General features: G+C 60.3%; 1 protein-coding gene across 4 annotated transcripts; it reads left to right on the top strand.

The window, feature by feature from the left end:
* Positions 1 to 1,862: 1,862 nt before the first annotated feature.
* On the top strand, positions 1,863 to 25,241 carry CRB2 (crumbs cell polarity complex component 2). 4 transcript variants are annotated; one of them, XM_058694176.1, is made up of 13 exons: positions 1,863 to 2,035; positions 9,296 to 9,619; positions 12,005 to 12,200; positions 12,318 to 12,457; positions 12,877 to 13,062; positions 13,260 to 13,373; positions 16,077 to 16,952; positions 17,042 to 17,550; positions 18,081 to 18,246; positions 19,088 to 19,871; positions 20,683 to 20,799; positions 21,356 to 21,473; positions 22,947 to 23,124. In XM_058694176.1, the coding sequence occupies exons 1-13, from the start codon at positions 1,939 to 1,941 to the stop codon at positions 23,001 to 23,003; spliced, it is 3,684 nt and encodes a 1,227-aa protein (XP_058550159.1). In that variant the 5' UTR covers positions 1,863 to 1,938; the 3' UTR covers positions 23,004 to 23,124. The 4 variants fall into 4 exon arrangements, with proteins under 4 accessions (XP_058550159.1, XP_058550158.1, XP_058550160.1 ...); XM_058694174.1 differs by lacking the exon at positions 22,947 to 23,124 and adding an exon at positions 23,158 to 25,241 and having other exon boundaries at positions 1,864 to 2,035; XM_058694175.1 differs by lacking the exons at positions 13,260 to 13,373; positions 22,947 to 23,124 and adding an exon at positions 23,158 to 25,241.
* Positions 25,242 to 25,365: the final 124 nt, after the last annotated feature.

The following is a 25,365-nucleotide window of genomic DNA, read 5'->3' as shown; positions in this document are numbered from 1 at the left end:
CACGAACAGGAGTTTGGGCTGGCGTCCTGACCTCAGGGCTCATTGTAAAAGCGTGGATGTTTGTGTCTGTGTATCCAGAGCCCCAGGGGGCTGTGGGAGCCTTGCTGTCCTCCTGTCCGCCTCCTCCCCGGCTGCTTGGATCTCTTAGGAACCTCTGAGACACAGAATAAACAGACGTTGCTCTGCCGCTGCAGCTCATTAAAGAGCTTTACAGGGTGGGAACTTATTTCTGTTTCACAGATTAGGAAACTGAGTCCCAGGGAAGGAAGTCATATGCCGAGGTCACTCTGCTAATCACTGGTAGAGCTGGGTGTAAACTGGGATCTATCCAGCTGTGGGGCCTGTGCTTTTCCCTGCAGAGTTGAGAGGGGCTTGGTGCTGGTGGGGAGCTCCTGGTATCTGTGAGAGGCAGGGAATTTAAATAAAGGTGGTTTGGGAGTGAGGAGGGTCCCAGAGACCAAGGAGCACCTCCCACCCCAGAGGGAACAAGACTCCAGGGTGGGGATGGGGTAGGATGTGGATGAGGGGATCACCCAGGCCCTCGGCTCCCTCTCTGAGCACTTTGCCAGGGTTGGAGGACCAGCGGGGCCATAGGCCATGCACGTGGCATGTGATGCCACCACTCTTCTCCCTGCTCTTCTGTGGACCTGCTAGCACAGCCTGAGCTCCCCCAATCAATCAATCAGTCAATCAGTCAATCAATCAGTCAGGTCTGTCTCTCCAGACTATGCCCTCTGGGTGTCAGGTCACATTCCACAGCCCAGCACAAGGTCTAGGTGGCCAGAGTCCATGGTCGTTGAATTGAGCCCAATGGGGTGCACTGGCAGAGGCCAGTGGCTAGGTTCAGAAAGTCCTTTCAGCAACAGTTTCTTCCTCCCCCGGAGCTGAGTGCAGGGGAGGAAAGAATGGGCTGCTTTTTGATGTTGTGGTGCCTTAGAGATGGCTTGGATTCCCGGGTCCAGGTCCCCCAAAGAACCTCTCCTCTCCATGCAAACAACATTCCCTTTTCCAGCCGGCAGCAAGCAAACATCAAATGCAGCAAGAGATGGTAAGGTCAGACAACAAGAAGGACTTCCCAGCAGGGGAGAGGGAAAGTTTGCTTAGCTAGAGCTGCCATTCAGTAGAATGGGCTGCCTTGGATTGCAGTGAGGTTTCCTGAGTTGCAAACAGCAGAGGCAAAGATTTAGGCCAAAGGGGAGAAACAGAAAAGGTTCAGTTTGGCTGGTAAGGGAGCCAGGGGCCTTATCCTGAGGGCCATGGTATGAGGGGCTATGTGTGGCAGCGTGGGGCCCCAGGGAGTGAAGGGGAGGGATGGGATTAAGAGATAGAAGAAGAGCCCCCAGGAGCTGGCAGACTGAGTGTAGGGAGGGGAAGGGGGCTTTGGCCGCAGGGTGGCCGAGGCCTTGTTCAGGTGGGGAGCACTGGGAGGGAACGGGCTGGGTGGGAGGGGCTGGGGCTTCTGAGCAGAGAGGAGGTGTGAGAGGCTGCTGGATGCTCAGGCCTAGGCTGGGGAGGGAGGCCCAGGCTGAGAGGAGATTGGGAGGGGGGTCCAGCAGGGTGGGATAACCTAGGATTTGGGAGTAGCTGGCATCATCTGGGGAGAACAGAAATCCCCCCTTCCCCTAGAAGCTGAGGCAGCCGGACCTGAGAGGTGGGAGGAGGGGGGGTGGGGGGGCACGGAGATCAGATCCGACTGCAGGGGCCCCTAAGGACTGTCTGGAGCCCTGGGGCTTGGGGAGATGGGGTGGGTCAGACCCCTCCTCTCCAATCTGTCCCCAGTGGAGCAGCCTGGGAGGGCCTGGGGTGGGGGAGGAGGCGGGAGGAGAGGGAGGGAGGGGCCGGGCCTCTGTCCATGGCATTAGTGCTGGTTGGAGGGAGAGGGGGGTGTGGAGCCAGCCAGGCCGCCTGTTCCCACAGCCGCGAGCTGAGCGTGCTGCCATGGCGCTGGCCAGGCCGGGGACCCTGGCCCCCAGGCCCCCGGCCCCTCTCCTGCTGCAGCTGCTGCTCTTGAGTCCTGCCCTGGCCCTCCTGGGTGGTGAGTTGGGGCACAAGCCTTGGGGGGTGGGGGGCTGGGGGTCCGTCTCCCAAAGCAGACACGCCAGGCCCCGGGGCTCTCTGTGTGGGTGCCAGGATGGACTGCAGGGCTGGGCGCAGGCCAAGATGTGGGTGCAGAGGGGTGTGCTGCTGCCGGAACTTACGTGGAAGAGAGTGCGTCCTGGGACTTTGTTGCTGTGTGGGGTGGGTGGGGGGGCTTTGTGAAGGGATCCTGGGATGGGCTGTGCGGCTTGGGAGGGGTGCTGGGGCTGGGAAGTCCTGGGCTGTGAGTGTGGGGGGTTGCAGGTAGTGTGAACCTCACCCCAGGGTCTGCAGTGAGCGTGCGCTGGGCTGTGGGGTACGAGCCGTGGGTGTGTTAAAGTTGTGAGCTGTCCCGGGTGAGCGGTGAGCCGTTGTCTGAGGCTTTCTGGGTGAGGTGTGCTGCGTCCGAGCACAACTTGTGGGACATAAGCTGTCAAGTGGGTTGAACTGTGTCTTAGCTCTGGACATGGGGACACGGGGACGTGGGGTGGGGGCAGCAGACCCCAGCCCAGTGGATTGCAGCGAAGGGGGAGGAGGAGATCAGGGAAACCCGGCAGCTACCTACATCCCTCCATTTGTGTATTAGCCTTGCCTGCACTGGGGGGCTGGGGGTGCTCTGGGGCCCCTGGGGGTGGCCAGGCACTCAGGAGCATGTGTGCCCACCACTGTCCCCTCTTTGGCACTCCCACGCCAAGCTGAAAGGGCTTCCTGAAGTCCGACCCCATTTGCCAAACGGTTTTGCTTTTGTCCGAGCAGATTCATGGATTCACGTGTGCACGCCTGGACTTCTTCCTGGGGGGTCTGGGGGACGCTTTGTCTCGGTCACTATAGCTACAGGGCCAGGCCTGGGAAGTCCCCTGACCCCGCCTCCAGTGCTGGAGGAGGGAGGGGGAGCCAACCTGGGCGGGTGGCCTGGGCCTCACTGCAGTGGGAGGGGAGGCGGTGAGGGGACTCACCCCTCAGACTCTCAGGGTGGGAGGTCAAGCCTCCCCAGGCCCCTGGGGGCTTCCTCCCCATTCACGGGGCCTGCCTCATGAAGGCTTCATCTCTTCCTCTCTGCAGGGCCCTTGGGGAGGACGAGGACCCCATTTTGTAGTGGAGGGCACTGAGGCTCTGGCAGGGATGGGGGCTTACGAGCTGGGCCCCTGAGGCAAATCTGGGCTCATGAGAGGAGGTGAGGGTCTGCTCTCTGCTCTCTGCACGTGAGGGGCATGAAATCCTGGTCTGTGGATCTGCTATCCATCCCTGCCCTCCAATGTCTGCACTCGCATATGCACGTGCACACAGAAAAATGACAGACTACCTGCAAACACATGCACACGTGAACACACAAATCACACACATGCATGCACACACACACCCCTGCACACTGGTGTGGCATGCACAAGGGCACACAGCACCACATGAACAGGTGTCCACAGGCACACGCCTGCACACACCAGTGTGCGTGTGTCGACGTGTGCATTCATTCTGAAATGTGTGTTCACGTGAACCCCGATGCAGAGTCGACACAAAGTAGATGGGTGCTACAGAAAAAATGGACACTGATGTACGTGCTCACCTCCGCACAACCCTGCTGGGGTGCCCAGGGGCGGCCTTTCCCACTGTGATTGCTGTGCGGGGGGCCTCCTCTGGGATCCCCAAAGGCTGGGGTGAGGGCACCGTGGGCATGAGCGTTTCTGGATACCAGCACCCGAGGCCTGAGTGCCAGGAGAGGGGCTGGGGATTGTGCCACCTGAAAAGGAGTTTCTATCCCAGAGGGGATGGGGGTTTCTGGAAGCCCTTGGGCCCCTGGCTCCGCTGCTCTTGCTTGCCAGGCCCGGAGCTGAGCTCCTCCACCCTGGGCCCACGCTGCCACAAAAGCCTGGCTGGTTGCTGTGGAGAGGGCCAAGCATCTTGGAGTACAATGGGGCGTGCTGGGCTCTCACATCCCTCCCCACACCCTGGGAGCGCGCTGACAAAGGGACAGCAGTTCAGTCCCCCAAGTCTGGCCCCTCCTCCAACCGGGAGGGCCGGGGCGGGCGGACTGTGGGACAGAGGCAGGGGTGGAACGGGGCGCCACACACATGTGAACCAACCTCAAGACTGGCTGGATAGACAGCCTCTGCTCCAGGTAAAGGTTCGTTGGTCAACGAATAAATATTATCAGTGACCGCCACCTGGAAGATGCTGTGCTAATGAACTAACATGATGGGCTTTGTTATTTTTGTTTTTGTTAAAGATTTTATTTATTTATTTATTTATTTACTTACTTACTTACTTACTTATTATTTTTAAGTAACCTCTACACCCAGCGTGGGGCTCGAACTCACAACCCTGAGATCAAGAGTCGCATGCTCTACCGACAGAGCCAGCCAGGCGCGCCACAGGATGGACTTTGAATCTCACCATTGCCCTGTGAGGTCGGCTCTCACACCCCCAGTTTACAGAGGAGGAAATGAGGCCCAGAGAGGGTCAGGAACTTGCCCAGAGTCACAAAGCTAGTGTGTGGCAGGGCCTGCATTTCACAGCTGGCTTCAGTGCTAGCCTGTGCAAAGTCACGCCCCTTCTCCGTGCTTCTGCTGAAAGAGGGCAAGCCATGTAGCTCTGAGGGCCATCACAAGAATTTGATGAGAAAACACAGTGGTTCCCCAACTTAGGTTTGGCGTGGAAGTCCCAGTTTCTAAGCACATTTTAGACGGAGACCACTAACAGTTAACAGTGGCCTGTTTGGGTGGCAGAACCTCACCAAGTCCGTCTGGCCCTCACAGGGGCAGTGTCTCCAAGGCCCTATGGCTCTGAGACAAAAGCCAGTGCTAGGCAGCGGGGAGGCGGTGAGTCCTGACAGCCATCATGGCCATAACTGTTACCAAAATTATCAATATTTACCCCCTGCCCCCTTTTAGCCTTGGGGGGTAAACCTTTTTGTAAAAGAGTACTCCAAACTCTCCTGTCTTGTTAGAGTAACTTAGCCCTCTCCTGATGGCTCTGAGGCAGTATTTGTATCATATGTACTGTTATTCAGTCCTGTCCTCGCGGCCTAGTGATATTATTAGATGGACAGTTTTTGCCCCTGTGTCAGAAGCTCCCACATCTTACAAGATCTTGGGCCACTTCTTAGAAATATCCTCTTTCTTGGAGTGCCTGGATGGCTCAGTCGGTTAAGCGTCTGACTTCGGCTTAAGGGCATGATCTCACAGTTCGTGAGTTCAAGCCCCGCATCGGGCTCTCTGCCGTCAGCACGGAGCCCGCTTCAGATCCTCTGTATCCTCTGTCTCCCTCTCTCTCTGCCCCTCCCCAACGTGACGGTGCCCTCTCTCTCTCTCAAAAGTAAACATTTTTTTTTTTAAGCATTAAAATTTTAAAAAAGAAAATAGAAGAAAAAGGAATGTCCTCTTTCTTGCCTTGTCAAGACAAGAAGCTTCTCAAAATCCACCCATGAGTAAACACTTCCCATGAGTTGTCAGCAGTGATCACTACGCCTGTTATAAGTGCACGTAAAGTAGGAGTTACTAAGCACTGAGTGAAGGACAGCTCGCTCTGCCCAGGCGGATCCTGGAACCCCCACGCCTGCTCCAGCCTTTAGAGCCTTTTTCCAGTGCCTGGGGAAGGCTGGGCTGGAATGCACTAAAATGACAATACATGGCTGGTGATCTGGCATTTGCAAAGTGGAAATTTCACAGGCTTTGGGAGATGTGGACCTTTCAGAAGTCTGGAGATGGCAATCTACTTAGTTTTTTGAGGGATGATTTGGGGCAAGTTTATAACCTCTCCGAGTGGGAAGACGGTTTTCTCACCCGGGCCCACCTTTCCTGGTTTGAATCAAATGTAATAATGTAATAATAGATGCAACACGTGCACCACAGCCTGGAGCACATAGTACGAGCTCAGTAAATGATTGCTGTTATATTATTATGATCGTTCTCTCTGGGGAGAGAATTCCCTTCCTGGTGTCAGGATCTGGGCCTTCCGGGGGTCAAAGGGGAGGGGCATGTGTCAGTTAATCCCTCCCCTGCCAGGTCGTCCCAGGCAGCCTGAGAGGTCAGGAAGGATTTGTAAAGATAAGCACAGGCCCCTCGTTGCCCTGGCGACAGGCCACGCCCCCCCAGGCTGGCTCTGCGACAGCCCCCCTTTGCCCCACTGCCCTCACCTCTCTGCCTCTCAGCCCAGGGCCAGTCTGGCTTTATGGTCTCACTCCTGCAACACAGAGGACCTAAGGTCAGCGGTTCCGTGCCTCGACGTGCAGAGGATTCCCAGGAAGCATGCTGCAGTGCAGATTCCCAGGCCCCAGGCCCCAGAGCTCTGAATCTCCAGGTCTGGAGCAGGGGTCAGAAATCTGTATTCTTAACACAGACCAGAGGGTCTGGAAACCCCTGGGGTGAAGACCTGCGTTTGGATTCCAGCCTCTTATGGGCTGTGGGACAGTGAAGTCACTTCATCTCAAGCCTCACTTTCCTTAGCTGTAGAACAGGAATAACAGCACCATCTATCTCCTAAGGTGAACATTAATTAAGATTAATGGGAATACACAAGAAAGACGGCTGTCTCTCACAGGCAGGCTTTCGGGGCTACTGCCTTTTGGGACAGGCAGCTCCCTCCCTCTCCACCTGGCTCTCACTGGAGGAGCTCCTTCCTCCCCTGTGGCTGGACTGTGTCTCCTGGGGTCATGGGCCACCTGCCCCACGGTGATGCAGCACCCGCCCCATTTCCCTCATACACTGTCTCCCCATCCTGGTCCCATCTGCTCTGAAATGGAAGGCTCTGAACTGGGGGCAAAGCCCCAGATCCGGGTGGGGTCCCTTAGGCCACACGGTAAGGAGCAGCGCCTTGTTGGCATTAAATGAAGGGCCTGCTGGTGCAGGACCCGGAAGCTAGGGCTCCTCAGAGTGGGCGCTATGGTTACTGTCTCCCAGTCCTGGGCTGTGCTGGGTTGACGGACCCTGATCAGAATGGCCACAGCCCTCACCAGGCACCAGGCTTCACGCAGGTCACCTCAGTGACCTCCTCACAACACCCCATGAGGTGGCACTGTTAGAACCCCATAAGCCAGGCCTGTCTGATGCCCAAACTTGTGTTCTTTCCTCAAGGAGCTTGATTCACCCCCACCCCCATCCAGGCATCTTCCCACCTCCCTCAGACCATCTTTCCACCCCCATCAGACCATCTTCCCACCCCCATCAGACAACCTAGCCCTAAAGGACATGGCTCTAAACTGATCAGCCACAGTGGCTGGGGTGGGAAAAAGAAGGATGAGCTTCCCAGAAGCCCCTCAGAGAGACACAGACACCCTGCCCTCACCTACATGACCTGGCTTGGGAGGGGGGCTGGGGACTGATGCCTTGAGCTGGGGAGGGGCCTGTGGATGCAGGAGTCCTACAGGGTTATGTCCGCCTGCCCCTTGCAACGCACTTAGCCCTGGGTGGGCACAAGAGCCCCAGTCAGGGAGTGAGGGAGCCCGTGTTGAGCTGTACCAGGTGCTCTGGGCACTTGGGGGTGGGGCTGACAGCCAGGTTCTCTCCCTGGCGCCATGGTCCACATCTCCATATCCCTGTCCCCCATCCTGCTGGGCCCTGGCTGGGAAGGGTGGGGGTCGGCCAGTGGACGGCCCTGCCTGGTGGAATGTGGATGACTCTGGAGAGGCTGTTGAGCCTTATCTGGGGGGTGGGGGGGGGGTCTTCACCAAGGTGGGGGAAGGGAGGCACAGGGCCTGAAGCTGTTCCAGGCCTGGTTAGTGTCTGGATGACAACCTGGGCAGAGGAGGAGCACCTCTCAGAGCCCCAGGTTGGGGGGGGGGGGGGGCTCCTGCTCGTGGGTGGTTCCTCTCCCCCCATCACTTACTGAGTTCCCACAAGCGGGCAACTGCATACCTGAGGCTTTGAATCCTCCCACATTCTATGAGGCATGCCCTATTAACATCCCTTTTCTGATGGGAGACAGAGGCTCAGTAGGAGAAATGACTTGCTCAAGGTCTTAGAGCTAGTAATTGAGCTGGGATCTGAACCCCGGGCAGTTTTACTTAAAGCCTAAGTTCTTTTTTTTTCTTCCAAATTTTTATGTAAATTCTACAGTGCAATATCAGTTTCACGAATAGAACTCAGTGATTTGTCAATTACATACAACACCCAGTGCTCATCCCAACAAGTACCCTCCTTAATACCCTTAATACCCATCCCCCATCTAGCCCCTCCCCCACCCACCTCCCTCCACCACCCCTCAGTTTGTTCTCTATCATTAAGAGTCTCTTACGGTTTGTTTCCCTCTCCCCCCACCCCCCCTTTCCATATGTTCATCTGTTTTTTTCTTAAATTCCTCATATGAGTGAAATCATGTCAAAGACTAAACTCTTAATCCAGCACTACAGGCTCTCAGGCAGGTGGGGCGGGGGGCGGGGAGCTGGCTCTCTCAGTAACTTGGCTTCTAGATCAGCAGGTGACCCTCTAACACGGTGGAGGCAGCACAGTGGCCTGAGCCAGGTGTCTGTCAGCAGGTCTCAATACCTGTCCTGTACCCTGTGACCTTGGCCATGCCAGCAGTCAGGCAGTTGCTGAGGGGAGATACAGTGAGGGCCAGGGATCCCCTGAGAGGTTTCTAGGCCCGAGGGGAAAGAAGAGGGTGGGAAGGAGGGACAGGGAGGGGGCCCAGCTCACAGTCCCTGCCTTTGAAGTCCTTCATCTCCGGTTTCACATGGGGATGGAGCTGCCAGACCCCTAGCAAGAGAGGTGGAGGGGACAGTGGGAGGACACCCCCCCCCCCCCCAGGAAACGGAGGAGCCACAGAAGGGAGACCCAGAGCAGACTCCCCTCCCCCCAGGGGGCTGAAACATGTGACAGGCTTGAAGGTCGTCCCAGTGCTAACTTGCTAACTTGCCGTGAGACCTCAGGCAAGAGTCTTTGCTTTCTCTTGAGCCTCAATTTGTTCTTTTGTAAAATGGGCATGACAGAGCCTGCCCCAAAGGGCCCCTGTAGGGAGGGGGTCAGACAGTGGAGTGCAAAGCTCCCAGAGTCAGAGGGTGTCTGCCCTCTAATCCTGCCCGGGTGGGGGTGGGTAGCCAGGCATCCGGGTCCCATTTCTCTGCTACGGAGACCCTCCTGATGTGCGTGGCCTGTAGAGTCCCTGGCCCTCCCTCTATCCTCCTGAAAACAGACAGAGCCATGCTGCTTTCCGGCTCTGGGGTGCGCCTGAGTTGTGGGGAGGGGAACGTCCTGGCTCCCCCCACCCAGCCAACTTTCTCTCTTTGCAGGAACGGTGCCATCGGAGACCCCAAGTGTCTGTGCCTCAGACCCGTGCGCTCCAGGGGCCGAGTGCCAGGCTATGGAGAATGGTGGCTACACCTGTGGGCCCACAGAGCCCCGGGGTTGTGCCAGCCAGCCATGCCACCATGGCGCTCTGTGTGTGCCCCAGGGCCCAGATCCCGATGGCTTCCGCTGCTACTGCGTGCCCGGATTCCAGGGCCCACGCTGTGAGCTGGACATTGACGAGTGTGCATCCCGGCCCTGCCACCACGGGGCCACCTGTCGCAACCTGGCTGATCGCTATGAGTGCCACTGCCCCCTTGGCTATGCAGGTAACAGCCTCAGCCGCCCTGGGAGGAGGTCTGTAATGTCCATCCTGTCCATCCCGTCAGCGGCTCAGGGTGTCAAATCACGAATTCAGCTCCGACTTTAGTGTAGAGACATCCACTCTGGGTCTTGCTACAGAACTGATGCTTCTCGGGCTGACCCGGCAGCTCGGGATGAGAGTGCGAACGTGTGAGCGTGCATGGTGCCTGACATTTAACAGACACTGCCCAAATGTTATTTCAGTCCCTTCTAGAGTTCAGTTTGGCGCTGGGGGGTGGAGACACCCCCAGGCACCTCTGGTGGGACCAGAGTGCAGGTACGCCCGGTTTGGTTTTAGTAAGGACAAGCCTAGACAGTATATCTAGCATCTATTCACTCCAGACCTGTGTCAGGCTGTAGTGTAGACACTCTGGCTCATCTCATGGTTCTAGAGTCTCTACTCCTGGTATGGTTCAGCTTGCAACGTGGGCCCTCCTCCCCTCTGGGTAGGCCCTAAAGCTCCAGCAGGGAGACACTGTTGGTCCTGTTCAAACTGTGGACGCACCCCCAGGGATCCCTGCTATCCACAGGGGGATAACGCATAGACAAGTGCTGAGAAAAGTGACTGGCACCAGCACACGCTGGTTCTCTCCTCCAGAGCAGGGCCCTGTCCCAGGCCCATCCGCGTTCTAAGGCAGGAGCATCCTGGAGTGACTGCCTAGAAGCCAGGAGGGAGGGGGCAGCTGGGCACAGGTCTGGAAGAGGCCAGGTCTACTGCCCCTTCTGGAGTTCAGTTTGGTGCTGCAGTCTATACCGCAGTGGGGAGCCTGCAGTACAGACACTGCTGGTTCTATGTCAGCCCTGAATTCAGACAACTGTGCTCTGAGGGCAGAAGGCAGTTTCAGGTCACCCCGGAGCAAGGGGTACAGGCCGGAGGGACTGGGTTCCAGGGGAGATGGATCTCGGCACTTTGGAAACGGGTCCCATGTGTCTTTCTCACCACTTGAGAGTCTCGGTGTCTGGAGTATCAGTTGTGTGTGTGGGAGGGAGGTCACGCCAAGGGCCTGTGTGTCTGCCAGCATCTGCGGGGTGTCTGGGCTCCCTGAAGGTATTTGTGGGAAACGTAGGTCCGTTAGCAGGTGTGCGTGTGCCAGATGTGCGGTGCTTGGGCGCTTTGGGGGAACACTTTCTGGCTCAGTTGTGGATGTGAGTGGGGGCAGAGTCTGCCATGACTCATTTTTCTCCTCCTCCTTCCATTCCAAGCCAGGCGGGGGAGGCTGGGATTCCAGGCGGCCAGGGCCTGGCTCCCCCTGGCACAGGGAGGGTGGGAGTAGGACTGGGGTGGGAGGAGTGAGGGGGTCACGGGAAGGAGGGGCCATGCTTTGTGCTCACTGAGCTGGGAAGGGGGGACGTTTCCAGCTGGAGCCAGCTGGGCTCCTGGCCCCCCAGAACCAGCCCCGCTTAGGGGGCAGGGGGCAGGGCCTCCGGAGTCTATCATGACATGTGGGCTCCTGGATGAACTCAGGCGGCACATCCCCAGACCCCGAAATTCTCCATTTCCCTCTATCTCCACACATCCCCAGTCCCTGGCCAACTGTCTCAGTTTTGGCTGGGACTGAGGGGGTTCCCAGGACTTGTAGTTTTCGAAGCAAGACGGTACAGGGGGAGCCAGGAGAGGCTGGTCACTCCAGCATTTCTCGCAGGGGCACGTCCCTCCACCATGGAGGCCCTCTCTACACGCTCTTCAAAGCCAGCAGAGTGAGCCTTCTACAGTGTCCACAGCACCGGGTGATTCAGCTGCTTCCAACTTTTAGGATAAGCCCAGATTGGGGCCCCCAATGCCCCAATACCTCCACCCCTGCCTCGCCTCCTCCCCTCTCTCCTTTGCTCCTGCCCCTCCAGGCTCCCCTTCCTGAGGGCATCATGCCCCAGCCCTAAGCTACTCCTGACCAGTTCCCCACCCTGGAATCCAGCTGCCATCACAGCCCCATCCCAATGTAGTGCGTGCCACTCATCTTTCAAAGGGCTCTTCTTCCAAGAAGCCTTCCCTGACTCCCAATACCCAAGGCCAAAACCCTGGCTCTTGCTTTTTTGGGATCCAGCACGCTCCCATTGCCGACTTTTATCACAATTAAAAGTCCTCATCTATGTAATACTGGCCCAATCACCGTCTCCCCGGCTAGACCGCTGTGGGCTCAGGAGACAGGGACGTCTGTCTGGTTTCTACCCCATTGCCACTGCTGGCTCAAGAAATACCTGCTCTAGATGAAAGGACCAACGGCTTCTCTCTGGAGCCTCAAGTTTCCACTCCTTGTAACTGTCTGGAGCTGGTTTCAGGGCGGCCTGCCTGGGCCTCTTTTGACCTCCCTCTGGGAGTCCATCCGTCTGTCTGTGTCTTCGGCCCCGTCCAGGGGTGACCTGCGAGACGGAGGTGGACGAGTGTGCCTCGGGGCCCTGCCTGCACGGGGGCTCGTGCCTGGACGGCGTGGGCTCCTACCGCTGCGTGTGCGCGCCGGGCTACGGGGGCGCGAGCTGCCAGCTGGACCTGGACGAGTGCCAGAGCCAGCCGTGCGCGCACGGGGGCCGGTGCCACGACCTGGTCAACGGGTGAGCGGACGGAGGCGTGGGAGGGGGCTGCGCGGGGCGGGAAGGCGGTGGAGGCAGGTGGGCCCCAGGTGCCGTAGTGCTCAGTCCGGGCCTGCCGGGCCTCGCTCCCCGCTCCAGGTTCCGGTGCGACTGCGCGGACACGGGCTACGAGGGTGCGCGCTGCGAGCAGGAGGTGCTGGAGTGCGCGTCGGCTCCCTGCGCGAACAACGCGTCCTGCCTCGAGGGCCTCGGGACCTTCCGCTGCCTCTGCTGGCCAGGTGCGTGCGCGTGCTGGGGCGCACGGGCGCGGCCCCGGGCCGTGGGGCCGGTGTGCGCCTGCGCTCACCTGCGGTGTGAGGGTGACTGCAGCTTCTCTGAACTCAAGGTTTGCAGTAATCTGCCAAATAGGGCTCATCACAGCACCTGCTCCTAGCATGGTTGCGAGGAAGGGAAAGGTGTAATGCCCGTGGAGCCTCGACAGGTGCAAAGTGCTCACTAGTGCTGCTAATAATGGTAACAGGACCCTGTTGAGGGCTGCCACGGTCGTCCCTACCCTCCTCATTGCATCCCTCCCTCACCGTTGGTGCCCCTATTCTGAGTTGTCGTCCCAGCCTGGCCCCGGGTTGGCCTGGCACCAGTGGTGGGGTGCGGCCCGGTGACACCGTATGACGGGCTGCCCGCGCACGTGTGCCTCCAGGCTACAGTGGCCAGCGGTGCGAGGTGGATGAGGACGAGTGTGCGTCGGGCCCCTGCCAGCATGGGGGACAGTGCCTGCAGCGCTCAGACCCAGCCCTCTACGGAGGCGTCCAGGCTGCCTTCCCCGGCACCTTCAGCTTCCGTCACGCTGAGGGTTTCCTATGCCGCTGCCCTCCGGGCTTTGAGGGTGAGTCCCCCTATACCCTTCCAGGAAAGCAGGTCCCTCGGTGTCCGGATGCAGGCCTGGCCCTGCCACACAGGGTGCCACCTGCCTGAGTCGGCACTTCTTGCCGGGTCTCAGTCTCCATAGCTCTGAAATGGGCCCTTCCAACTCTAGTCTGGTTCTGAGGGCACAGGTGGGAACCACGGCTGGCCCTCTTGCAGGGGACGAATGTGACGTGGATGTGGACGAGTGTGCCTCACGGCCATGCCTCAGTGGAGGCCGCTGCCAGGACCTGCCCAATGGCTTCCAGTGCCACTGTCCGGATGGCTACACAGGTGCCTGGGGGTGGGCTGGGCTCCGGGGCAGAGCCAGGGCAGAGTTGGTGGGCCTGGGGTGAGAAGGTTCCTCTGGCTGATATGTGGAGGCTGGATTGATGGGGATGAGGAGATCAGGAAAGAGGCGGGTGTGGGGGTCCAGGTGACAGCTAAGAGGGGCTGAGTGGGGACTGACCGGGCTTTGGAGGTGAAAGCAGAGGAAACTAATTGAACTGAGAACCCTTAGGAGGGACACTCTTCCGGCCCTAGGGGTTAGTCCAGGTGTGAGTGGGAGATGTCAGGAATGCTGGCTGCTTCTGCCCTGGGTGATGTTGGGTGAGCCTTGTCCATTCTGAGTCCGGGTGTCTGTGGAGCACCCTTAGGGAGGAGCCTGGGTGGGGGTTGGCAGTCCTGGGACTGGGGCCCGGGAAAAGCCAGAGACTGAGGGTCAGGAGTACAATTGTGGCAGCTGGGGCCACGGGTGGCCAAGGCTGTCTGGGAGAATGTGTGCAGTCATGCGCAGAGAGAACTCTAGACACCTGGCATCCAAGGGCTGGGCAGAAGCCGACAGGCCTGCAGGGAGAGGACGGCAGTTTGGCCAGGACAGAAGAGGTAAAGGGGGGCATCACCACTTGACCTCTGGGGAGCTGCTGCCTATGGGGCAGGAGTTGGGCTGCAGAAAGCATCTCCCTGCCTCGGGTACCGCAGATGCGTAGACACACAGTTACCCTTGCGCAGATACTGGTGAACCCGAAGAACTCACACACTCTCTGAGTGTCCCTGCCCCCTCTGGAATGCCTGTGACACTTCCCCCACACCGGCCCACATTCCTGCCTGGGCACACTGCCTCCTCTCCCTGGCAGGTTTCCTGGGCACTGGCTCCCCTGCCCAGGGGAACGAGGTGGTGATTACCGTCCCTCCCACCTCAGCTGCCCAGAGATGCTGAGCTCGGTGTCCCCTACCCCCGGGGTGGCCACCACCCCCGGGTGCCCTCAAAGCCCGTCTTCTGTGCCCCGCGGGCCAAGATTCCCAAGTCCTGCCCGGGAGCAGTGGCCTTGCAGGCCCCTGGCACACACTGGGCACCCCCCCCCACCCCCACCCCCCCAGCACACGCTGCCTCTGAAGAGCGTTTCTGTGCATTTCGTTCCCTCCTTGTCACCCCACCCCCGTGAGGTAGGGTTCTTACACATGAAGTAATGGATGCTTGAGAGAGGGGGTGTCATTTCCCGAGGTTCACCAGCGTCAGCCAAAGCCCAGCTCCTCCCCAAGCTGAGCTCAGCGGACGGGTGACAGGGAGGTCAGGTCTGAGGTCAGGGACGGGGCGGGGGAACCCCGCTGTAGGGCTGTGCTGCTTGCCACTGTCCACCCCCATCCTCCCTTTGGGTCGTGCTGGCCTGGGGGAGGCCAGTGCCTGGCATTCCTGAGGCGGTTCTGAAGGAGGCGGCTGGCCAGGCGGGGAGCTCTGCTCCCTGGGCTCAGCACCCACCCACCAGTCTCGGCCATCCATGGGAAAATGCAATGGGGCCGCGGGCTCTGTGGACCTTCCTGGGGGGCCTGTGGCTCCTGGCAGGTATGCAGGGCCTTGGACAGGGTGAGGTGTGGCCGGCTGTCCCCAGGAGGCTGTGGTGTCTGTGGGCCGACTGGGACCAGGATTCAAATCCTCGTGGCTTTTCTGGGCCTGGGCCCCTCCAGCTGGGATATGGGTCGGGTCAAGGGCCAGCCTTGGTTGTTTTATGGAGGCTCTGACTGAGCTGGGGTTGGGCTGTGGTCTCTTGACCGAAACTGGGACCAGAGCACCTCGTGTGGGAGCTCTTGGAGGGGAGGGTGATGTGGCCCCTTCAGCATGGGGTCCTGGGGGCAGAGGGACTGGGGGATGAAGACTGGATGCATATGCCCACCCCCGCTCCCTCCTCCACCTGGCACTCTGTCCACAAAAGCTGTGCCAGACCCCTTGCTGGGCACTAAGGACATATTCAGGTCCCTGGAGGAGATCCCAGCTGAGGAAACAGATACTTTCAGTACAGGGTTCTGGGGAGCTGTGTCTGGGGTGGGCAAGGAGTCGGGAGTGACACAATAGCTTGGGGATCAGAGAAAAAGCCCCTTAGGGCTTTTGAATTTGGGCTTTGCTGGGTGAATAGGAGTTTGAAGGCAGGGTCAGTGAGGAGGAGGCGGAGGCATTCCAGGGAACAGTATGAGCAAAGCCCCCAGAGAAATGCTGTCCAGGAAATGCCTGGAGGAACAGGCAGTTGGAGGTGTGTGGGGAGCAGGGTTGAGACTTGAGGGCCTGGAAGGGCCCAGCCCCCGAGGGATGTGGAATGCCAAGGTGAGTGAGTGAACCTTAAGCAGCAGGGGAATCTGGCCAGGCCAGGAGATGGATGGTAGGGGTGGTTGAAGGCAGGCAAAGTAGAGGACACTAGACTGTGGCCCTCAGAGCTGATGAGGCAGACGGGTGGAGTAGGGGAAAGGCGGGGTGGGGGGGGGGGACAGAGAGTGCTTAGGGGATTGAATCCACGGGGCATGGAGGCCCACCAGACATGGTAAGGGAAGGGGCATCTTAGATACCAGCCTCCAGGGACTTCAGGAGACCATGAGAAATCTTTTGGGAATTAGGAATTGGTTTGGTTGACAGGTGCTGAGATCCCTGTCCCAAAAGGTGTGTAAGTTCTGCATCAAGATTGTGGTTCTTGCCTCAAGTGCTGAACCTTGGCCTGGTCTCTCCTGAAGGCCTGACGTGTCAGGAAGATGTGGACGAATGCCTGTCGGAGCCCTGCCTCCATGGCGGGACCTGTGATAACACCGTGGCAGGCTATACCTGCTGGTGCCCGGAGACCTGGGGCGGGCACGACTGCTCTGTGCGGCTCACCGGCTGCCAGGGCCACACTTGCCCACCCGCTGCCACCTGCATCCCCACCTTCAAGTCTGGGCTCCATAGCTATGCCTGCCGCTGCCCACCTGGTACCCACGGACCTTTTTGTGGCCAGAACACCACCTTCTCTGTGGTGGCTGGGAGCCCTGTGCGGGCCTCGGTGCCAGCTGGAGGTCCCCCGGGTCTGGCACTGAGGTTTCGCACCACACTACCTGCCGGTGCCTTGGCCACTCGCACTGACACTCAGGACAGCTTGGAGCTGGCACTGGCGGGGGGCACGCTTCAGGCCACACTCTGGAGCCATGGCAACGCCACCGTGCTTCCCCTGGGGCCGCTGGACCTGGCCCTAAATGATGGCCACTGGCACCAAGCCGAGATTTCGCTCCGCCCGGGGGTCCTGGAGCTGCGGCTCTGGCATGAGGACTGCCCTGCCCGGCTGTGTGTGGCTTCCAGTGCTGTGGCCCCAGCTCCCGTGGCTTCCGCGGCACCGACGCCTGCCAGGTTCTGCTCCGCCCAGCTGGGTGGCGCAGCCTTCGAAGGCTGCCTCCAGGACGTGCGTGTGGACGGTCACCTCCTGCTGCCTGAGGATCTCGGCAAGAATGTCCTCCTGGGCTGCGAGCGCCGTGAACAGTGTCAGCCTCCGCCTTGTGCCCATGGAGGGGCCTGCGTGGACCTGTGGACTCACTTCCACTGCAAATGCCCCCGGCCCTACAGTGGTCCTACATGTGCTGATGGTGAGGAATAAGCCCGGGGGACCCTGGGGCAGAGAGTATGCCTTCCCCTCGCTCACAGGCCTCTCACCTGATACCCTCTCTCCCCGCAGAGGTTCCTGCTGCCACCTTTGGCTTGGGGGGCACCCTGAGCTCTGCCTCCTTCTTGCTCCACCAGCTGCCAGGCCCCAACCTCACCGTGTCCTTCCTCCTCCGTACTCGGGAACCTGCTGGCCTGCTGCTCCAACTTGCCAATGACTCAGTAGCTGGGCTAACAGTATTCCTGAGCAAGGGCCAGATCCAGGCTGAGGTGCTGGGCGGGCCCGCTCTGGTGCTCCCTGGGCGCTGGGATGATGGGCTCCGCCACCTGGTGATGCTCAGCTTCGGGCCTGACCAGCTGCAGGGCTTGGGGCAGGAGGTGCACGTGGGTGGGAGGCTCCTCCCTGCAGACGCCCAGCCCTGGGGTGGGCCCTTCCGAGGCTGCCTCCAGGACCTGCGACTCAATGACCTCCACCTCCGATTCTTTCCGCCGCTGCCGGGGAACTCAAGCCAGCCCGGCGAGCTGGGCAGCAGGCAGTCCTGGAACCTCACCATGGGCTGCGTCTCCGAGGACACATGCAGTGTGAGTTCCCTGGGGAAAGGGGTGGGTCCCTTTCTCCAGGGTCTGTCGTGCATCACGGGGTTAGCATCCCCTTCTACTGGTGAGGAAAATGGCAGGAGGTGAAGTACCTCTAGCACCACTGCTAGAGACTGGATTCACATTATTCTCTCTGGCCCAGCTGCTCTTGCCCTCTGGTGGTCCCCATACCTCCCTCCCCAGTCTTGGTCTGAGACAGACACCCGGGCCCAGGCAGAGGGCTGGCTGAGCCTCTCTGTACGAGCTACCTGGGGGACAGGGACATCCCTGGGTCCATGAACAAAGCACCAGCCTTGGAAGAGACGGAGTTTGAACTCTGGCTCCTCTATTTACTGGCTGGATGAGTCAGGCAAGTGGCTTCTCCTCTCTGAGCCTCAGTTTCTTGATCTGTAAAATAGGGACAATGGTGACATCCTCTCTAATTGTCTGTGAGGAGTTAATGTGTCTGTAGTGGTTATGGAGGGGTGGTGATAGCTCCCAGGCCTGAGCCAATCCCTGCCCTGATTCTTCTGCAGCCTGACCCCTGTCTCAATGGTGGAATGTGTCTCGTCACCTGGAATGACTTCCACTGCACCTGCCCTGTCAACTTCACGGGGCCAACATGTGCCCAGCGGCTGTGGTGTCCTGGCCAGCCCTGCCTCCCGCCTGCCACCTGCGAGGAGGTCCCCGATGGCTTTGTCTGTGAGTGTGTACTGTGGGCAGCCCACATGCTGGATCCTGGACACCCAAGCTGAGTTAGAGCCCACCCTTACCCTGAGGGCACATAGTGGACCAGGATGCCAACACCCCCAGCCCAGCATGGTTAGGCCGCTGCATGCAGAGGGACAGGTTTTCTGGAGGAAGACAGCATTGACCAGGTTTCCAAGGGCAAGACTGGGCATAGGGGAGGACATTTTAGGGAAGGACAATAGCACCCGCAAAGGCCCTGGGGTTTATAAGAACAAGTGAAACATAGTTACAGGTGTTGGGGTGGACCTATTGCCAGGAGGGGCCTTGAAAACTAGGCCAGGCAGCTCAGGACTTGTTCCCAAGGGTTGTGGGGAGCCATGGGGCCGTTTTAAGCAGGAGAAGGACATGATCAGCATTTTAAAGAGATGACTGCATTTTATTAAAATGCATGATCAGCATTTAAAAATCTGCGTTTAAAAAAGATGCTGCAGTGAATAGCCTCAGTGATGAGACAGAGCCAGTACACTGAGGAGGGAAGGGGGCAGATTTTTTGAGGCGTAACTGTTGCCTGGTCTGTGACCTGGACGGTAGGGTGGGCCATGGTAGGGTAGGGGCAGGTGTCCCCAGTACGGCCGGAAGCTGGTTCTCCGAGGTACAGAATTATGAGTGGGTGGAAGCCACAGCCGGGGGGCGGGGGGGCGGGGGGGGAGTAGTTCCTGGTATTAGATGACAGGCCGGTGTGTGTGACCCCTCGAGATGGGCAAGGGCAGTGGGGACGGCAGGTCTCTCACCCGGGTGCTTGGGCCCGGGTGGAGGCCGCTAGGGCATTCCCTGACGCTCCCTCTCCCCGCAGGTGTGGCCGAAGCCACGTTCCGCGAGGGCCCCGCCGTCGCTTTCAGCGGGCACAACGCGTCGTCGGGGCGCTCGCTCAGCGGCCTCTCGCTGGCCTTCCGCACGCGCGACTCCGAGGCCGGGCTGCTGCGCGCCGCCGCGGGCGCCCACACCGTCTGGCTGGCAGTGCGCAACGGCTCCCTGGCGGCGGGCGTGCGCAGCGGCCGCGGCCTGCCCAGGGCGGTGCTGCCGGCGTCGGGGCCGCCCGTGGCCGATGGCGCCTGGCACCGCGTGCGCCTGGCCATGGAGCGCCCGGAGGCCGCCGCGTCGCGCTGGCTGCTGTGGCTGGACGGCGCGGCGACGCCCGTGGCGCTGCGCGGCCTGGCCGGCGACCTGGGCTTCCTGCGCGGTCCGGGCGCCGCGCTCGTCCAGCTGGCTGAGAACTTCACCGGCTGCCTGGGTCGCGTGGCCGTGGGCGGCCTCCCGCTGCCCCTGGCGTCCCCGCGGCCCGGCGCGGCCCCCGGCTCGCAGGAGCACTTCTCGGCCTGGCCCGGGGCGCCGGCCCCGCACCTCGGCTGCCACGGCGCGCGCGTGTGTGTCCCCTCGCCCTGCCTGCACGGCGGCGGCTGCCGAGACCTCTTCGACGCCTTCGCCTGCGCCTGCGGCCCGGGCTGGGAGGGCCTGCGCTGCGAGGCCCGCGCCGACCCGTGTCGCTCGGCGCCCTGTGCTCGAGGTCGCTGCCACTCGCGCCCCGACGGCGGTTTCGAGTGCCGCTGCCCGCCTGGCTTCGTGGGCCCGCGCTGCAGGTGCGGAGGGCCGGCGCGGCCTGGGCCCAAGGGGCCCTGTGGGTTGTCCGCGCGGGTGGGGGTGGGGGTGCGGCCCTCAGGGGTGCCGGGTGGGGCGCCGAAGTCCTCCCCCCCCCCCCCCCCCCCCAGCCGATGCTCTGGTTCCGTGGGCCAGCCACTTCCCTTCTCGGAGCCTCCGTGCCCTCATCTGTGAAATGGGAACAGCAGGCCCCTAGGGTTGTCAGCTAAGACCCAGAACAGTTTGAATTTGAGATAAATAACGCTCTCGTCTGGGGGTGCAGGGGGAACACAGGGCTAGGTTTGGAAGAACATGTGGAGGCTTTCCTGCCTAGCTGCCCACCATTAACATTCGTGCCCATTAGTCCCCTGAGGATGATGACAGGGCAGAAGGAGGTGGTTGGAAGTTTTGACACTTCCCCCTGTCAGTCTGGTTTCGACTCCCTACTCCGTTTGGAAGCAAGCTTAGGGAGGGTTGTCTGGCCTGACTTCCCCCTTCCCCAGGCTCAAATTTTACGTTTAGGAACATGGTTTTTGTTCCAAGGAGAGTCCTGACATGTCATCAGCTTCTCAAAGGACTCTGTCTGTGGGGAGAGGTTCCCATCCAGGGTCTGAAGGTTGTGCACTATGTTGGGGGTGGGGACCACCCTATGCCCCATCCCTTCCACCTCAGACACCACTAAGTCTGTGGCAGGTGGGCCCCGAATTCCACAGCTCAGAACACAGAGGCTCCAGTGGCCTGTTGTAGCCTCAGGGGCTGGGGCCAGGTCCCCCGCATGCCGCCCCCAGCGTAGACATTGTGTTTTCTTCCCAGACTGCCTGTCCTGCCAGAGGCGTGCAGCTTGAACTTCACCTGCCTCAATGGTGGCCCCTGTGAGGGTGGGCCCCGGGCTGCCAACTGCAGCTGCCAGGAGGGCTTTGCTGGCCAGAGGTGGGTCTGGGGGCCGGGGGCCTGGGAGCTGGGCACGGTGGGCCCCTGGATGCCCTCCAACCAGGGCAGGCAAAGTGGGGTGTGGATCCTTGCTCACCATCCCACCCCTCACTGTGATCACAGTGCCAGACAGCCTACCTCTGCCACTCGAGTGCTTTTCTCCTGGGCTTTCCAAGGCCGTCCTCTGTTATGCTGTCACCTGGGGAAGTAGTTGCCTGGTGGTGTTTCTTAGAGCCTCGTCCTCAGCCTGCCTGCCTCGGGTCGCCCAGGGAGACTGGACAGGTGCAAGTTCTGGGCCCACTCCGCAGAGAGGGCATCAGCACGCCTGGGCAGCCGCCCTGTGCTTCCGATGGAGCCAGTCATCCTCAGCCACGAGCTGGGGCAGAGGGGGGTGGTGGTGGAGGTCCCAGTATGCTTCAGTCACCTGGCAGGGACAGCCCATGGGGACAGCGGATGGACACCTGTGTATTGGTTGGGGGTGGGGGGAGTGTTGAGAAGCTAAAGCAGACGGGGGAACAAGGCAGCTTCCTCAGCCTTTACCTTCTCCGCTTCCCAGATGTCAGATCCCCTGTGAAGCCAACCCCTGCTTGAACGGGGGCACCTGCCGGGCAGCCGGTGGGGTGTATGAATGTATCTGCAGTGCGAGGTTCTCAGGCCAGTTCTGTGAAGTGGTGGTGAGTGATGCTACAGGGGCTTGGGGGGTGTCCTGTCTTGGGCGTTAGCGAGATGACTGGGGGATGGGGGGTGGTGCGGAGAGCATGTACGGCCCACTGTTCCTGGACCAACCCTGTCCTGGGGTACGGACTAGTGGGGAGAGCCTGGGGGGCCCGCCCTCCCTCTGGGGACTGGCAGGGAAACGGCTGGGCACGGCCAAGTCCTATTGGGGATCAGGATTCGGGACCCACAGGATCTTGGAATTCTGGGATTTCAGTTGGCCGATACACGAGCCTGTAATCTCCAGTGGTTTGTGTGCCAGAATGCTAGAGCAGGACGATTTGGAGAGCCCAGGATTCTGAGCCAGAGCAGGCTCTGCTGCCTAAGAGAGCCCGTGACCGCAGGGCGGCTCAGCTGAGGAGGGGCCCAATAGATGGGGCCCAGCAGGCCGCTTGAGCTTAAACCCCCTCCCCACCGAGGGGTGGAACAGGTGCCACAGGCCCAGTGGGCAGTGAGCCCACAGTGGGTGCTAATGGGAGAGACGTAGGCGGGAGGCCTGGGGAGGAGCCTTGATCTCCACAGGCTTCTGGCAGCCCGGGTCATAAACCCGCAAATCCCCTCTGCTTCTGGGGAATGTTTCCTTTCAAGTTGAGCTTTACGGCCTCTGTCTCCTCCACCTACCCTCCTCCCAGGGCCAAGGGAGGAGATGGCTTTACAGCTCCCCAAGAAGTGCCCAGGGGTGGAGGCTGGTGAGGGCCCACTCGGGGCTGCTATGAATTTTTCTCTACAGCCTTGGATGCCTTTTCTCATTCAGGGCTGGGTACCGGGACTTGGGATGCAGGTCACAATGGGCTGAGAGGCTTCACGGGACAGAGGGAGGGCCGAGGAGTCTGAGACTCTTAGGCTCCAGAATCTAGGAATTTGGTGATTTAGTGGGAGGTTGGGGGGGGGGGGGTGGTTAACAATTCCAGGCCCGTAGAATCTTTGATGGTGGCATCCTGGCAGTCTGTGACTGGAGATGGAGAGGTCTTCTGGGCTCCCTAAAGCTTGGTCTCAGTCTCCCTAGCTGGGCAGACCCTGGTGGATTCTGAGCTCCCCATCAGCTAGGTCGGCCTGCCCCCCCTTTCCTGCCCTGCACAGGCCACCTGGCCGGGGAGCCTCTCTTACTGCTTCCCGAGAGGCCTCCCACTTTAGAGTTAAGCATGGTCTCCACAGACACTAAAAAACCAGACCACCCTTTGGGATGGGGAGGGATCAAGTCCCCGTGGGCTCAGATTGGAAGAGTTTACTGCAGGGAGGGGGAGGCTGAGTTGGGAGGCTGGGTGGCAGGGGCCATCTCTGGCCACTAAAGGGAGGGCCTGCAGCTGGAATTCAAGACTGAAGGACGGTGGTGTGGCCACGGCATGGGCACTGGGGGCAGACGGAGGAGACTGCCGTCCTGGCTTGCTAGTCGTGTGGGGGAATCTGGGCAAAGCCCCTGTTTTCTCCTTCAGTACTTACCAAGAGCTACCACACAGGCCTTGCTCTGGGCACTTGGAATTTACCGGTGAACAAAATAAAGCAAAGATTCCTGTCCTTAGGGACACGAGGGAGTGTCCTCACTCCCCCTCCGTTAGACCACTGTAAGCGTCACATAAAACCCCACGCACAGGCTCGCACCCTCCTGCTCCCCGGTCTCAGGCCTGGTGACTTGGTCTCTTGCAGAAAAGCCTGCCGCTGCCACTGCCGTTCCCGCTGCTGGAGGTGGCGGTGCCCGCGGCCTGCGCCTGCCTCCTCCTCCTCCTCCTGGGCCTCCTCTCAGGGATCCTGGCGGCCAGGAAGCGCCGCCAGTCAGAGGGCACCTACAGCCCGAGCCAGCAGGAGGTGGCTGGGGCCCGGCTGGAGATGGACAGTGTCCTCAAGGTGCCGCCCGAGGAGAGACTCATCTAGGCCTGCCTGGCTGCGGGCTCTGGCACCTGCGAGGTGCGCCTACCTGAGGACCCAAGGAAGCCGCTTCCAGGAGCCTGCAGGGAAGTGGCTGGCCTCTTACCAGCCTTGGGGAGCTGCCGGAGAGCCTGGGAGACCTGCTGGGCAAGTGTCACCTTTGCCGGCAGCCCCTGCCTGCGCCCCATTTGTGGACGGGAGAGGGGAGCACCGCGGGAAGCACTCAGGGAAGCAGACCGGGGCCTGGCAAGGCCGTGGACGTCTCCATCGGACCTGCCAGCTCTTGCCCCGGCAGGCGGACTGCTGTGCCGGGGAGGGGCACACGCAGGTGCACACGGTGCATTCAGAAGTGCGTGTGGGCACGTACCTGGGGACTGCTGATCTGCAGGTGCCAGTGAGAGTGTTCTGGATGGGGCTTGTGGGCCTGTCCGTGCCTTTGCTGTGGGCGCGCAGGACCGTGTAGTGGGTGCAGGCCCCACAGAGTTGCGGCTGGGCAGCGGGGATACCCTTCGCAGCCCTGGGGCAGGGGCAGTACGTGTTCTCCGGGAGGCCAGGCCAAGGCTTGCCCAGGGACCGAGACCCCCCAGCTCTGGCGTCTTCTCCCATGTCTGAGGCTGTCCCCAACCTGGAGGCAACTGGGAAACCAGAAGGAGGGTGGTCATCAGCCAGCGGCCCCTGGCTCCCAGGACAAATGCTCCTTCCGGCAGCTGTGTGGCAGAGTCGGACCACAGCCAGGGTGGATCTGCGGGAGCAGAGGACGGGCTGCCCCCAGCCGTCCCACCTTGTGGCCTCTGCCTACCTCACAGCGCTGTGGTGAGGATCAGTGGATGACAGCGGGGAAAGAGCCCGGGACGGTGTGCGCTACTGGGTTGTCTGGGTCACCCTTTTAGCTTTCAGGAAGGGTTGTCCCTCCGGCTGGAGCTGAGAGAAAGTTGGGGGTGGGCTTTCCCGGGGGCCTGCAAGAGGGCCAGAGGATAAAGGAGCAAAACTTCTGCCTCCCCCCACCCCCCCCCCCCCCCCCCCGCCACGTCCCGCCTGACCACCTCTGGTTCTCCAGGGCCAGCACTCCCCTGTCACAGCTGCCTGGTGAGGCCACTCCTTCACCTACAGACCAGTCATCTCTCTAAATGGCTGGGGGCAGTGGATTCAGGACTCGCAGGAAGTCCTCCGAGTTTGCTGAACTCAGCAAATGTTGGCATGGCCTCTTTGTGTCGGGGCTGGTCCTGCAGACACAGACATAGACACAGGGGAAGAATGTGCTGCTTTCCTTCCAGTCGGTCCCTTCCCTGGCAATGTCATCACACTGATCCCAGAGGAGCACCCGCCCTCCCGGCCCCCAGTGCCGGGCCTCCTCCCAGCCCCACGGAGTCCCTTTGTCCCTGACCTGGAGACATGCCCTTCTGTCTCTCCTGTTTCCTTGGCCAGCACCTCCTGTGCCAAGACCAGGGGACCCCTTCCCAGTTTTAGATTGGTGGTTGACTTTCCCCGGCTCCCCTCGGGGTCTCAGGCAGCTTCCAGAGGCACAGGATCAAATCTGTGGGAGAACCACGTGGTGATGAGGGGTAAGGGAGCATGTGGGCGGCTCAGACTGAGGGGTTCAGCTGAGGCTGGGACAGGAAGGGCCCTGAACGCTAGGGTAAGGGGCTTGATGAGTCCGTATCCTGTAGGAGGTGGGACCTTTCCCCCAACCTTCTCCACTATGACTCCTGGGAAGGTGGGGGAGGAAACATCTGGTACCAGCACCTTAGCCACAGCTGGTGCTTTGGTTCTTTACTTTATTAAATCAGGGATTTGACAAACCTATGTCCTTGCAGACTCATAAGACACATGGAACCCCAATAAATAAAAGTGCCACTTTTTGGGGAGCCCTATGTTGTCCTCCTCTCTTGTCCTTTTCAAGGACAGCCCAGGGACGGGGACACGACCGGATGATGGGCACATGAAGGGTGACTGGGTGTGTTTAATACCTACTCTGGGTGCTTGGTCCCA

This window comes from Neofelis nebulosa, chromosome 12 (assembly GCF_028018385.1).
Source record: "Neofelis nebulosa isolate mNeoNeb1 chromosome 12, mNeoNeb1.pri, whole genome shotgun sequence".
In the NCBI taxonomy this organism is placed as follows: Eukaryota; Metazoa; Chordata; class Mammalia; order Carnivora; family Felidae; genus Neofelis; species Neofelis nebulosa.
The sequence above is the reverse complement of the archived record's forward strand: the minus strand, read 5'-3'. Positions and strand labels throughout refer to the sequence as shown.